Source organism: Aplidium turbinatum, chromosome 8 (genome assembly GCF_918807975.1).
Source record: "Aplidium turbinatum chromosome 8, kaAplTurb1.1, whole genome shotgun sequence".
Lineage (NCBI taxonomy): Eukaryota > Metazoa > Chordata > Ascidiacea > Aplousobranchia > Polyclinidae > Aplidium > Aplidium turbinatum.
In genome coordinates this window covers 32,834,761-32,849,041 of record NC_137479.1, presented here as the reverse complement: position 1 = coordinate 32,849,041, position 14,281 = coordinate 32,834,761, and the positions used below count along the sequence as shown (strand labels likewise).

Sequence of the window (14,281 nt, the reverse complement as noted above, 5' to 3'; positions counted from 1 at the left end):
TTGTGCGAGTGGCTAGCGGAAAGCGTTATTTTCCTCGCGATATCATTATTTACAGGATCATTGAAAATTAGCAGGATCAGAACAGAATCAAAACTGGTAGGTAGTGAGCCTACTCGTTGTCAGATCGGGACAGGATTTTGGAAAAAGATGGATCCGAAGATCTCTGCAAACTTAATCTTTTTAACCACAAGGTTAGTAGGTTAATTGCAAAAGGTTTCGCAATACACAAAATAATTCTTAATGTGTAACCGCATGTGTAGCCTACTGTGTAGAGCAGTGCCTCTGGTTCCACACCTGGCGAAATACCATCTGCCTTATCTAAATAGATCACAATTTTTTATCATTTGGAGATATATTGATTTATCTCTTTATTGTTGCTTCACACAAGAAAATCAATGATTTAATTTGCCCAAACTCGAATTGTCTTCACTTGTAGCGCGGCGTTCTCTCCATTGTTGACATCAGGTTGCCACGTTGGATACCTGCAATTATACCATTGTTACATCACATGTAACGTCATCAATATGTCGCAAAGAAGCACAATCATCGCGGTCATCTACAGGAAATTATCGTACATAGAAGTAGGCTATGTTCCTCACCAAGTGTTCTTGGCATTCCAGAAGTCCCTCATGGCTGTGGGTGAATTGTTGTTCCATGGTTTAGCTCCGTTTCCGTTTATCCATTCATCCGGAAAATATCCGTTTGTTCCTCCCACAGCAAGATTGATAAGAATAAAAAACTGCATTGCAAGGGTGACAGTTTAACGCCATTGCTAATAAAAACTTAAATAGAAACAGCTTTCATGACGGGATTAGAGCTTTTATAAATGCTTCTTTTAATTGGCTACTCGCTTGCTTGAACAACACTTTTCTGCCGCGTTATAAAAGCACAAAGTTCAAAATTGAATAAATAAACCACCCAATTATATGATTTTGTTGCCAAGATGTGTTCGGGAATTTTTGTTACTTTGAAAGTTGACTAGTAGATTTAGCAAAACAAAAGACGAAATTTGTGGGACATATTTTGAGAAGATCGGTAGGACAGCTACATCAATTGGTTATTAGTGTGGTAGAAGGAAGGAGGTGCAGTGGACCAATGAAACAAACTCTGAGATCTAATGTAAAACAGTGGGCTGACTTTGTCAAGCATCAGAGAAGCAAAAAGTGTAGTAGAAGAACATGACGTATGGGAGCAATTGACAGCCATTCTTAGTCTTGGAGACCGCACATGATGATTATGATGATTTTGATGATGATGATGGTTGAATCAAATAATATTTTTAATTTTTGATAGTGAAAACGTATTGTTGAAGTCAAGCGTTGTTGCTGGGATGAAAAACCTGCTTGCAGGCGCCTCATGAAAATGACGTCACAGTAGCATGAAACGTAACAACTGAAGACATCTCTTCCGCTGTCGAAAGGAAGATTCGCCTTCATGACGCAATCACTTTCCATCAGTTACTTGCTTGTACCAACAAAAGTTTTTTGTCTGTGACATTCGGACAAAGCTACAACTTGTGGTAGCTTGGGACAATCTGAAGGCGAAGTTTTCAAATATAGCCCCGATAGCTCAATTGGTTAGCGCGTCACTTCTGGAACGAAGAAGCTTCAAGATCAAGCGGCGCTGGTTCGACTCTCGGGGTGTACGCTTGAGCAACGCACGTTAAGGACTGCTCTCCATTCAGCGGCATCTAATGGATGGAATAGTTCCCCGGCAACAAGACTTCAACAATCGGAAACTTCACTCTGTCAATCTCGGTGACCAGGCCTGCGTCAGTGATTCAAAGCCTCTACAGGTATGCGAAACTGCCAGAATTAAGCTCTGCAAGAAGCTTTCCCAGTCCGAGGATAAAGATTCAATCAATCAATCAATCAAGTAAACAAACTCTGCCTTCCAACTAGGAGACGCTTTTTCACTAAAACTTTGCCTGTCGTTTGAATTGTTCACGCTGTTGATCATGAACATGAAGGCTGCCCTTAACTTTGTTATAATCAAAAATGTGTTTTAAGTTTTGAAATCCAACTTCAAAAACGCTACTTTGCGCTAATGGTTTGATGAACGTGAGTCGCAAACAAGCAGCAGTATGATTGAGGCTCATTCTATCACAGAAGCTAATCATTGGATAAGGCACTTACTTCTTGGTCGAAAGGGGTCATTTTATTTTTTGCCCCGCTCCATGGGTTGTCAGATCCTGGGGCTTCTTCATCGAAGTTTCCATATTTCCAGAACCCCTCATTTCCTGGGTCAACTTTATATATTTCTTTCCCATCCAAATAGAAAGTAATTGCATCTTCATTCCAATCAAAACCGTACTTGTGGAATTCCGTTGCTAGATCGCCGTGCCTAGAAAAGAGCTGTCAATCATTAGTTAGGGCTAGACCTGCATTGTGTGATGTCACTAAGATCTTCTGTGCTTGAACAATCCGTTCATGATAGACGAGTTAAAAAAGATTTTCGAATTGATATAACTTCGGATGTCCTCGAAGGATGATGACTAAAGCAAGGTCAGCACTTTCCAATGTTGAAACATCAAATCCTAATCTCATTTTTCACTCTAAGAGACAGCCCTGGTGACTTACACTTCTTTGGTCGTCTTCTGGTATCCATTGATGGGCCAGTAAGGTCCCCAGTGGAGTGTGGATCCAAACGCGTCATTGCCGTGTGACACACCTTGGGAATCCTTCAAGTTGCTGTTACCTGTGTCATAAACGCATATTTCCATGATTGTTGACGTCATTAGGTCACCATCAGGAATGCGGTGACAGTCCTCAAGTTATTTTTTGTCTTTAATAATTTTGAAAATAACATGATGTGCTGTTCAAACGTTAGTTGGATCAATCTCATTGTTTGTAACAATGCGAGCAGCTTACCTCGCGATTCCAACAGATCGATCTCTCCAGAAGCCGGCCACATTCCGTAGCGTTGGTCTCTGCAAACAGAAACAAACCAGTCTTATATATCTAACAAAACCTCTTCCTGCAACGACCTGGGTCGAAATTATTTAAGGAGAGTTAGGAATTTAATTTCTGCATCTTTCGGGCTTGGTTAACTCAAACGCTGGATTTTGACAAAGTTGATGTTAGCCTGAATTGCAAACTCCACAGCTTGAAAGAAAATATTGCAACTGAGTCAGCCTGGTCTACAATTTTGCAAAGAGGGCGATATTCAAAAAATACCACTAAGCTTTTGATGGATTTGATAAATGAAACCATTTGAAATCCCAAGAAAGTTTTACCATTATACGAGGAATAAATTTATTGTATCGAAAGCAGAAGAATAATTTAAACAAAGATGGTATAATTCAAATTCAGGAGGAAATAACCAACAAATGGCATGAATATGTGTCATGCGATGATGAACGAGACAATATTGAAATGTCACCGGCAAATAGTGAAACTACAAAAATCAAGAAAGATTAAATCCGAGAAGCAACAGCCTCCAAGATGGAAAATCAAGTGAAGTAGATGAAATTCTTGCAGACCTTTGGAAACAACTAGGAGAATAGAGATTGCAAAACATGACGAAGCTAACAAGCAAGATATAACAGTGGTGAATTTCCAGATGACTTCACTAAGAGCATCCTCATCCCAGTATCAAAAGTAAAAAACACAAGACTGTTAATAAAATTGAAGTGCAAGATAAATGGGAAACGATTTAGCAAAAGATTAAATTCGCAGACATATTTTGAGAGGATTGGCAGGACAGCTACATCAATTGGTTATTGAATGTATGGTGGAAGGAAGGAGATGCAGGAGAAAAAGGAGACAAACTTGGGGAGATGATGTAAAATAATAGACTGACTGTCAAGCATCGGGTAAGCAAAAAGAGTAGCGGAAGAGCTTGACGTGTGTAAGCAATTGAACGCCAGCCTTCGTTTTGGAGACGGCACATCATGATTATGATGGAAACAATTTTGGATCAAAGCTAAGTCAAATTCTTACGCCCTTTTGTTGCATCCTCACAAATCCTTGGGAATTACAAAAAGACATTTTTCAACTGTCGTCATGACGATAAACAGAGAGCGCGTCGTAAAATTTTTGTTTGAACGAGCGACGGTGATTGTTAACTACCTCATTACCTCACATATGGAGCTGCATCAGTTGTTCAGCTGGACCTGAAATCGAAATCCCCTCAGATGAGACACGAAACAAGAAACAACTGTGTCATTATGAGATAACCCCAAACGTAGTAGCGTTGACAGGGGGGGTCCAGAGTTTGTAGCGTTGACAGGGGGGTCCAGAGTTTGTAGCGTTGACAGGGGGGTCCAGAGTTTGTAGCGTTGACTGGGGGGTTCAGAGTTTGTAGCGTTGACAGGGGGGATCCAGAGTTTGTAGCGTTGACAGGGGGGATCCAGAGTTTGTAGCGTTGACAGGGGGGTCCAGAGTTTGTAGCGTTGACAGGAAGGGTTCAGAGTTATAGCGTTGACAGGGGGGTCCAGAGTTTGTAGCGTTGACAGGGGGGGTTCAGAGTTTGTAGCGTTGACAAAGGGGGTTCAGAGTTTGTAGTGTTGACAGTGGGGTCCAGAGTTTGTAGCGTTGACAGGGGGGTCCAGAGTTTGTAGCGTTGATAGGTGGGTCCAGAGTTAACTTTTAGTCCTAGGTCTGGAAAAATTTTAGGAGCCCGAAACCTTTTCAACGGGGACCGGGAACTTGAGGAAACTATCGCGTATTCCTTAAATGTAGGGTGCTTATCGCGTATTCCTTACATGTAGGGCGCTTATCGCGTATTCGTTAGATGTATAATGATTGATTGATTGATTGATTGAATCTTTATCCTCGGACTGGGAAAGCTTCTTGCAGAGCTTAATTCTGGCAGTTTCGCATACTTGTAGAGGCTTTGAATCACTGACGCAGGCCTGGTCACCGAGATTGACAGAGTGAAGTTTCCGATTGTTGAAGTCTTGTTGCCGGGGAACTATTCCATCCATTAGATACCGCTGAATGGAGAGCAGTCCTTAACGTGCGTTGCTCAAGCGTACACCCCGAGAGTCGAACCAGCGCCGCTTGATCTTGAAGCTTCTTTGTTCCAGAAGTGACGCGCTAACCAATTGAGCTATCGGGGCGGCTAATGCGCTTAAATGGTTGATTTAGGGCCCGAAGATTTCATTGGTACACGGCCCAAATCATCATTTCAACCGCCCTTCCTAAAGATAAGACTTACTTTGGAAGAAACCAGATGGCAGGCCACAACCAATCTCCAGTTGGCATCTTTGCTTCAACTTCAACTCGGCCGTATTTGAAAGCAAATGAATTCACCGTTCGAATCCTAGAAAAGCATTAGTCAGGTTAAGCTATGACATTCTGGTTTAGATTTCCATTCGTTGGTTCAACTACCGCTGCGGTCACCTCGCAGATTTTGCTGGGTTGATGTAGTTGGACCCTGACCCTGTCCTCATGCAGCCCCAGAAGGAGTTTGCAGTGCAGACATCGGCCGGGCTCGATCCCCACATGTCTACAGTCCCGGATGAAAGGAAGGCCTCTCCATAGTGATCCGCAGTTAGCGTCTGCAAGAACAGAAAGCAAAATATAAACAATAACAAGTTCAATCGTCAATACCAAGCAAAAAGCCAAGCAGAGCGAATTACATCAAATATCAAATATACTAATCGCCACATCAAACTCCAGTTTACAAAATTTACTCAACATAGTCATTAAGCAAAGTGAGAACCTTGGACTTAATTTGAACGCAACAAAAACCTTCTGCATGACCATCTCATCAAAAGAAATAACTCCAGTATGCACTATCAAAATACAAAATACAACAGTCTCACAAGTAAATAGTTTCAACTATCTGGGTTCTATGGTCACTTCGAATGGTCGATGCTGGAGCGACGTAAAATCGAGAATTGCACAATCCAAACAAGCTTTCATCAAAATGGACAAAATACTGAAATCTAATTCAATCTCTCTAAACACTAGAATAAGAATTTTACATGTGTACATTTGGTCAGTTCTGCTATATGGCTGTGAATCCTGGACTGTATGCCCGAAGATAGAGAAGAAGATCAACAGTGCTGAAATTTGGTTCATTCGTAGAATGATGGGAATTAACTGGAGGGATAAAATCACTAACGAAGAAGTGTGGAGACGCTCTGGGTGCACCCCTGGCGTCCTCATCACAACCATCAAAAAAAGGCAAATGACATTTATCGGGCATGTCTACCGCAAACGCGGAATTGAACACTCGGCAATGATGGGGCGATTTCCTGGTCAGAGGCACCGGGGACGTCCACGTTTGGAAATCTTCAAAAATCTTTCAACATGGACAAACCAAAATTTTGAAAACCTAATTAGAAGTATGGACAATCGATCGTTGTGGAGACTCACGGTAGCCGACGCCTTATTCAGGCATGGCCGATGATGATGATGATAATGATACTTATTACTTTCTAAAACCTATAGTGCCTGTTTCACTCTAAAAGGAGGATCATCAAAATGTCCTTATTCAAATAGAATCGGAGATTATATATTTTGAGCAACATGTCGCCTTTCAATCAAGTCAGTTGACGTCATGTCACGTTTCAACCAAGTCAGTTGACGTCATGTCTCATTTCAATCAAGTCAGTTGACGTCATGTCGTATTTCAACCAAGTCAGTTGACGTTATGTCGCATTTCAACCAAGTCAGTTGACGTGGAGGCAAAGTTACACCTCGCCTTCAAGCAAAACCGAACATAAGATTTTCTTACGTGAACAAAATAATTTCCTGTCTGTTTCCAGTCTGAAAGCGCGATGTTAGGCGTCACTCACCGGTTTGATGAAGAGAGTGTTGTCTCTGACGTAACTATTGGATCGATTATTCGAGTACATCTGGAACTCCCAGTTTCCTCCTCCGCTCATTGTGATCTCGTGCTGCCATCTTTCCAAGTCAAAGTTTTCCCAAGTCTCCTCAAAGATAAGTCCATTGCACGGAGCCTTGCTCATGTCACACACGGAAGCATCGCACGGATAAGCGGAACACGAACTTGTAATTACTGATCCGCCGTTTTCCGTATTCCCACCCGATCCTCCTAAATCAACTTACTGTAAGTGGTCAAAATTTTTTAAAGGATGGCAACAAGAATGACGTCATAGTTCTACATTATATCCATTTTGAATATTCTTTGCGGTGACTACTCTGGTACGCTCACGGAGACCAGATTTTATCTTTTTTATTGTGATCTAATTTCTTTAGCAATCACCCACCTGTGCTTGGGGCATTAGTTTGGGGAGGCTGTGTGGGGCCGTTTGTTGTTTGTGGGACCGTGGCCGTAGGTACTTGCGTAGTAGACGGAGGTTGTGTTGGGGGCGTTGTACTGGGAGGCTGGGTAGTAGGGGCTGTAATAATTTTGAAAAATATAATTTGAGTTAAATGCGACACTATTTAGCTGAGAACAGTTTCTTTAAAATTTTGTGTGAAAGATTTAAATTCTTCGAAATGTAAAAAACAAAAAAATAAAAATCACTGAAAATGAAAAGACTCCACTTCTCATGAACGGCAAGTTAAAGCAGAACCTCGGAGAGATAAGGACGGTTGTGAACATTGTGGATCTACTCACCTGGAGCTACCCACGATTGGTCCGTGAGAAGATAGCCACCACTGGAGGTAATGACGTTGATCCAATACGTGACCACGTCACCACTGATGACGTTGACGTTTGTGTTCTCGTGAATGAAATATCCATCTGTATCAGCAAGAATGCAAAATTGATCAAAAGTTGAAGAAGTTAATTTATTCTAGATACACATTCCGTCTTGTGGCAACTGGCAACACTGCTATGATCTAACCTTCCTGTGATCTTGTCCATGCTTTTCTTAAAAGTTTTTTTAATTTGCTTTTCAGTTTAGCAAAATCCTAACAAACACTATCTACCAGAGCAATTGTAATTGAGGCATTTTGTTGTGTAATATTGTCATTTAAAAACACTTTGGTCCAAATAACATTATTTGATAGTTTGCACGCATGATAGCCGCTAGTTGCGGTTCTACATGAGACACTGACCGACTGAGTAAAGCAGGGTTGGCAAGTTGCTTTTTCTGAGCAAATTTCTGAAATTTGTCTTTTTTCGGGGCGTTTGGCCGGAAGACTTTCATTTTGTGTAGTTTTTTTTTTCAAATTTAGCTTTATTTTAATTTTGCTTTTGACTTTATAAATAAAATAACATTTTTGTTCTTCTTTCAGTGAACTTAACTGTAAAGAAAACTTGACATCTCTGTGCATTTGCCTTAGGGTTAGGGTTCAACTCTCCACTAATTCTCAGGCAGTCGCCAGTTGCTGCAAACGATGCGCCATTCGATCGCGTGGTGTGTTCAACAGCAGCTGAGTTTGGTGATAAAAAAAATTAACAATAGTTCATTCATTCATTCATTCATTCATTCATTCATTCATTCATTCATTCATTCATTTATTTATTTTATTTTTCGTTATTAACGCGTCCGGGATGAAAAAGTTTCTATTAACTGCAATAGTCGATATAAACCTACCAGCACGTCAATGAACGGGAAAAGGTGGCAAAACCTGGAAAGGTTTAAAATGTGCCTGAATGGAAAATCATGCAGTAGGCTATATGTCAAGTAGTTAGCACGGCCATATAGCCTAAACCAAAAAAAAAAAAAAAACATAGCAAAAATAAAACTAAGACAGAGAGAAGCACACATGTAGTAAGGAATGACAGCCTAATACCAAGTGTTGTGGATTGAATTTGCCAGTTCTAATATTGATGTGGATGAGCAGTCATCATGGTAATAATAATAATTGGATGGAGAAAGAAAACCGGACATAAAAGAAACCCATCCTCAGGCAAAAGCCCGTTTCGATGTGGTCCAGGAGAGCAAGTTACTCCGTTGAATTTGATCTATCACGCTTGTTGTTGATTGCAGTTTATTTTAAAATTGAATTGAATTTTCAACATTTTTGGTTTGGCTTTGAATGTTTATTCTCGGACTGACAAAGTCTCTCATTGGTTATTCCTGGTAGTTTCGCATACTTGTAGAGGGTTTAAACCACAGGCACAGGCCTTCCAGCCACTTTATCTGGTCCAGATCTGGTAGAGGTCTGGTTAGATCAGTACCCGATCTGGTAAAGATCTGGACCAGATAAAGTGGTTGTCTGGGCCGGTTACGGAGATTGACCGAATGAAATTTCCGATTGTCAAAGTGTTGTTGCAGGAAAATTATTCTGTCTACTAGGTGTCGCTGAATGGAGAGCAGTCCTGAAATGTGTTGCTCAAGCGCACACCCCGAGAACCGAACCAATAACGCTTCATTTCAAGGTTTTTTTCTGTATGAAGTTGGGCGCGGCTTAACCAATTGAGTTGACAAGTACAACTGAGTACACGATAATAACCACCATGACGAGAGGTTTGTTGTACTTGACAGATTGATAGCATAATAATATGAATTTTTAAGTTTGTACCACAGCCACAGCAAAGTCTCTACCAAAGCTTTTTATGCTTGAAAGCATATTTTGCTCTGACTTTGGTTTTTTTTTTCAATTTGACATTTTTATGAAGTTTGTCTTTAGTACGATGTAATTGTGATGTACGGTAATTAAAACTTGTGGCAGTGGTGGCTAGTTGTGATGTAATTGAATTGAAAAGTATGAAATTGATACAACTTTGCTACAAACACTTTGCATATTTAATAATGCCCATTTGTTGTTGCATATTGTTCCAAACGAGAAAACACAAACTTTTGTGGCGGCCACTGTTATCTCGTAATTTGTGTTGTGGCAGATTAGTTCGATACACTTAGTCCTTTGGAGTGGTTTTCTGGGTCACGTGTGAAGTTAAAACACCGCGGTAGGTGTACCGGTTAACCGGTTCAGCCAGTTGATATCTGGATAACTTTGGCTATCTCGGTAATGAAGCAACAATGCTACCGTGGTCTTTTGTTTCTTGCCACATGACTGTTTCATCACAAAGCTCCAGTCACGTGACATCGATAAATTTGATGCAAATGACTCACTGGTTGATGTGCTGACGTCATAGTTGTATTGTCCAGCTTCGACACCAGCAAGCGGCGTGTTGATGCTGTAATGGTACGACACCAACGTCGCGCTACCATCGTCTGCAATAACACGTCTATTAAAGATTCTGTAAATATTTCACTCAATTCATTTAATGAAAGAATGATGATGAGACCGCTCACCTGGGTACGCGAACCTGATACCTTGGGGTTGTAACAACGAAACAGTCGGTTGCTTCACGGTGTAGCCATGACAGCCAAGAGCCAGAGCAAGAATGAAGAACCTAATCATGGTGGGTACTGAACCTGTGTCTGTGAAATAAATTGTATTTTGTCTGCCATTAAAGCTTGATTTGTGTTAAAGCTATAAATGAATACAAATCGCCTACAGTCACGTCTCTGGCTATTTTCCAACTGTTCCTTTGTACCTCACTAGTAACTTAACATTGCTAAACCAATACATTCTTCTTGCATACATTTACGTTTGTAAGATGACACGGTACCCGGTCATTTGGTCGACAGGACGTTTGGTCGACCGGCTACGAGATGAAACAAACTGCTAAAGTTTCATCAGCAACAAAAGAAAGATTATTTTCAAATTATTCAATAAAAATTGTCTCTTCATGAAGAGAGCGAAGAACTTCAGGCATCCTGCCTCACTATCTTGCCGTAGCAACAATTGAAAGGGGCTTACAGCGCATTAATCTTTGCAACAGTGGCAGAGCTTTCGACGTCACAAATAATAATTTTGACACTTGAATGTCTCGGGCTTTTGTTTTTGTAAATAACGTTCCACAAACAACAACAACTCTCTACCGAAAATTCTTAATTCCTCTTTACTGTGCAGAGATTCAAAGACACTTCACTCTCCGGCGTCGCTACATTTTCCAACCGAAGCCTGCAAAGCTGCTGGCATATAAACAGATGCCGGCGTGTGAGTCAAGCAGATGGTCTTGGCTTGAGAATCAACAATTTGTTTGTCTTCTTAGTTCAGTCGGCCATCGCCAAGTTCAGTCGGCCATCACCAAGTCGCCATCGTTTGAAAGATCAAGTTTGACGCGACCATCTGTGCTAGTTGTTTATATCACAGCTTTTCTGTGTTATCATATCAGTGACGATCGGTGAGGGAAAGCAAGGAAAGCAATGCTTACCTGAGCAAAAACTATGCAAAATATAATGACTGAATTCTAGGTTTAACTTCTTATTATTTTTATCACATCTATTTTAACTTGAAAATTACTGTATTCGTGACTAGAATTACTCGTAACGCTTGTGAGTAGTCTAAGTCCTCACCAAACCGCATGTCTTGCCTATAAATGCCAATTAACACAAACAATCCTGTCAGAAACAACCACTGAGGCTCCAGGGAAGCAACTATCCCCAGGTTCAAAAATGTCAAAAAACGCCTTCGTTTTATCCGATCCTCACTCGAATTGCAAAACGTCACCAGCTGCTTAGCCAATCAGATGTGTCATGGTTAGACTTGCTTTCTCAGTGACGTCAATAGCTAAACTAACTCGTCAGAATGGTCTCTCGTCACGGTACACAGCACAGCATCATAATGCCGAAAAGATTGTTGCTGGTTTTTGATGTCTCCTCGCCATGTACTTTAGCCTACTAGCTTTTATAGTCATGCCTTTGCCCTTTTTACAGCGTTGATATAACGTTACTTCGCCAATGAACATTCAGGTGCGGGTGCAACATTTAGTTCGTTAAGCTTCTATACGCAGAAGGCAAACTTATCCAGCTTTTTATACAAATTGCTTGCGGTTGTAATGTTTAGGCCTAAGTGTTAGTTTTTGTAGTGTAGGCCTAACTGAATATCTCAGAATGAACATTCATGACAAATTAAATATTTAGACAACTGTTATTCCATGTCTAACACTGGATTTTGGTCCTGCAACGAATTAAGAATGTTCATGACTTCTAAACATTAAATGGATGTATGTATACGATGATGTATACGATCTACGATCAATGCATCCTTCCAACCGCTACATGTGGTGCAAAAACTTGGAACCTTACAAAGAAATTAACACTTAAACTAAGAACTATGCAAAGAGCACATGAACGAATCATGATGGGTATAACATGGCGAGATAAAAAGACTGCCGAATGGATCAGAAATCAAACGAAATTACGAGATATATTAAGCACAATCAAGAAACTAAAATGGTCCTGGGCAGGTCATATAGCAAGATATCAGGACAATAGATGGACTAAAAAATTAACAACATGGACACCACGAGAAACCAAAAGAAAGAAAGGAAAACCAAAAGTAAGATGGAGGGACGACATTGACAAACAATGCAATAGCCTACAACTAATTGGTACCAACTAGCACATAATCATGTAAATTGGCATGAAAAGGGGAAGGCTTACGCTCTGCAGTGGGCTCTCACAGGCTGAAAATGATGAATGATGATCACGACATAGGCGAAGCACAATTTGACAGATTTTTAGTTTTGATTTGTTTTGGAAATGCTCTCAGAGCGCACCAAATTGGAAGTGTTTTTCAAAAATTTCTGGGGGAGGCACCCCAAACCCCCCGCTGGAAGACCCCCCGCTTGTAGACCCCGTTCTGCACTTGCTGGGAAGCGATGGCATTTCAGACACGGGGCACTGGCGAGGAGAATTTGCTGAGCACCCAGTGAGGTTGTTTATGATGCTACATGCTTTGCGGCTTGGGTGTAAGAGGTCGATGGTTTGGACCGCTTCGTTCCATCGCTCAAGCTTCTTTGCATCCAGCCGCTCCAGTAATTGGATGGTGGCGGCGGTGTTAGAAGCAGTACGAGGTTTGGCGTTTAGGTAGAAGCGGTAAAGACTCTCACATTCAGAGTCCCAGCATGGTATGTAGGGGAAGGTTTGGTTAGTTGAGCCGGGTAACGGTTGATCCATCCGGTTTTATCGCAACGTCGTGCATAATTAGTCAACCGTTTAATAACGAAAATATGAAAAAACGTGAAGTCCATCAGCACATGTAGTTTTAGGGATTTTCTACAAGCGGAAAAATTGTGAAGCAGTTAAATGTAAAATGGCAGGTAAAAGTAGTTTTGAGAGAAATAAGAAATGTGTTATTTTTTCCTACGATGTTTCATCGTTGTCTCATGGCCACCTAGAGATAGCCTACGGCCTGATTTGTCACATTTTGCAGAAATTTCCCGGTTTTTCTAACTTTGGGCGAACGTTTAAATAAATTTTTCTAAAAATTAGATTTTTAAGCTTTCTTTTCTCTTTTCCCCAGATGACACAATAGGTTTTAACATCCTCACATGTTGAACAACAAGGAAAATTTGATTTCGAAGATTTTAGTCAGACTGTCAATTTTTCAATAACAGTCTGATTTAGCGTTTTTCATCTTACTTTTTTTCATTTGCTGCTGCTTCCCCAAGGCAACAAAAAAGTTTTATGTCATTAGGAAACCGCAAAGATTAAAAACATCTCAAAAAATATCAGTCAAGCACTAGCAGTAGCCGGAATCAAAATCTGCAAAATGTGACAAATCAGGCCGGATCTCCAGGTGGCCATGGTCGTCTTAATCGAAATTCTGGGTTAGGTAACTTACTATTTACTTACTATTAACTTACTGGAAATACAAAAGCTAGTTATCATCTTGAACATCACGAGGTAACCTAGTAAATAGTCACCAGAAGAACGCAAATTAATTTTATTACCAAATGCCTGGTGAACAGTCTCTCTCTGTTTTTATTACTATTTGTTTTAGTACTTCTCGTTGCTTGATTAGCCAGTTGGTTATTGGCAATTTTTCATGAATTTAGAAAAAGGCGGCGATGTTAACAGTTGAGCCACTTGCAATGTTCACGGTTGAGCCATGTCTTTGTCATAAGGAATGTAGTTTATGAGCCGATGGTCTTTACGTACTGCCCTTATTTTGTTGTACCGTACTGTAATTGATGCGTAGAACTGGTGGCGTAGCCGGAGGGCGGTCCACTGCCCCCTTAAACTTCCATAAGAGTAATTTTTTCTGTAATGCGCCAGTTTGAGGGTAATTTTTTAGCACTCCTCCCCTTATATTTTTCAATAGCAACGCCACTGGTTGCTAGTGTTCGTTTTCTTCACAAACCTCGCAAAATCCTTTCAGAAAGGTAAAAGCACCTTCGTCAAAGTTTCCTATTCAATGATTCTTAGTGTTTTCAGTAATATAAATTTCTGTTTGTTCAGTTTTCACTGTTATATCATTTTAAGAAACTAGACACAATACATTGTTTAAACATTTTTTGATTGTTTATTTGCAAGATGTTCAAGAAAAGAGTTTTTTGTGTTTGTTGCAGATTGAGCTCTCTTTTGGGATATCTTTTGGAGGTGAAATAATAGTGG

The 14,281-nt window shown here is 40.6% G+C and overlaps 1 protein-coding gene across 1 annotated transcript; it reads right to left on the bottom strand.

The window, feature by feature from the left end:
• Positions 1 to 346: 346 nt before the first annotated feature.
• On the bottom strand, positions 347 to 10,251 carry LOC145775624 (beta-1,3-glucan-binding protein-like). The gene is made up of 12 exons (XM_082586948.1): positions 10,127 to 10,251; positions 9,944 to 10,045; positions 7,537 to 7,662; positions 7,184 to 7,315; positions 6,749 to 7,008; positions 5,346 to 5,503; positions 5,161 to 5,265; positions 2,871 to 2,929; positions 2,580 to 2,697; positions 2,136 to 2,343; positions 600 to 739; positions 347 to 482 (listed from the first exon to the last, which is right to left on the bottom strand). Exons 1-12 carry the CDS (start codon positions 10,233 to 10,235, stop codon positions 401 to 403), a joined length of 1,599 nt encoding a protein of 532 aa, XP_082443074.1. The 5' UTR covers positions 10,236 to 10,251; the 3' UTR covers positions 347 to 400.
• Positions 10,252 to 14,281: the final 4,030 nt, after the last annotated feature.

What these genes read in the sequence shown, in the direction of transcription:
- LOC145775624 (XM_082586948.1), bottom strand. Translation starts at nt 10,235, where the DNA reads ATGATTAGGTTCTTCATTCTTGCTCTGGCTCTTGGCTGTCATGGCTAC. An exon ending in AACCCAGCAAAATCTGCGAG is followed by an intron (nt 5,266 to 5,345) that starts GTGACCGCAGCG and finishes ATGCTTTTCTAG; the next exon opens with GATTCGAACGGTGAATTCAT. An exon ending in CGATCTGTTGGAATCGCGAG is followed by an intron (nt 2,698 to 2,870) that starts GTAAGCTGCTCG and finishes TTTATGACACAG; the next exon opens with GTAACAGCAACTTGAAGGAT.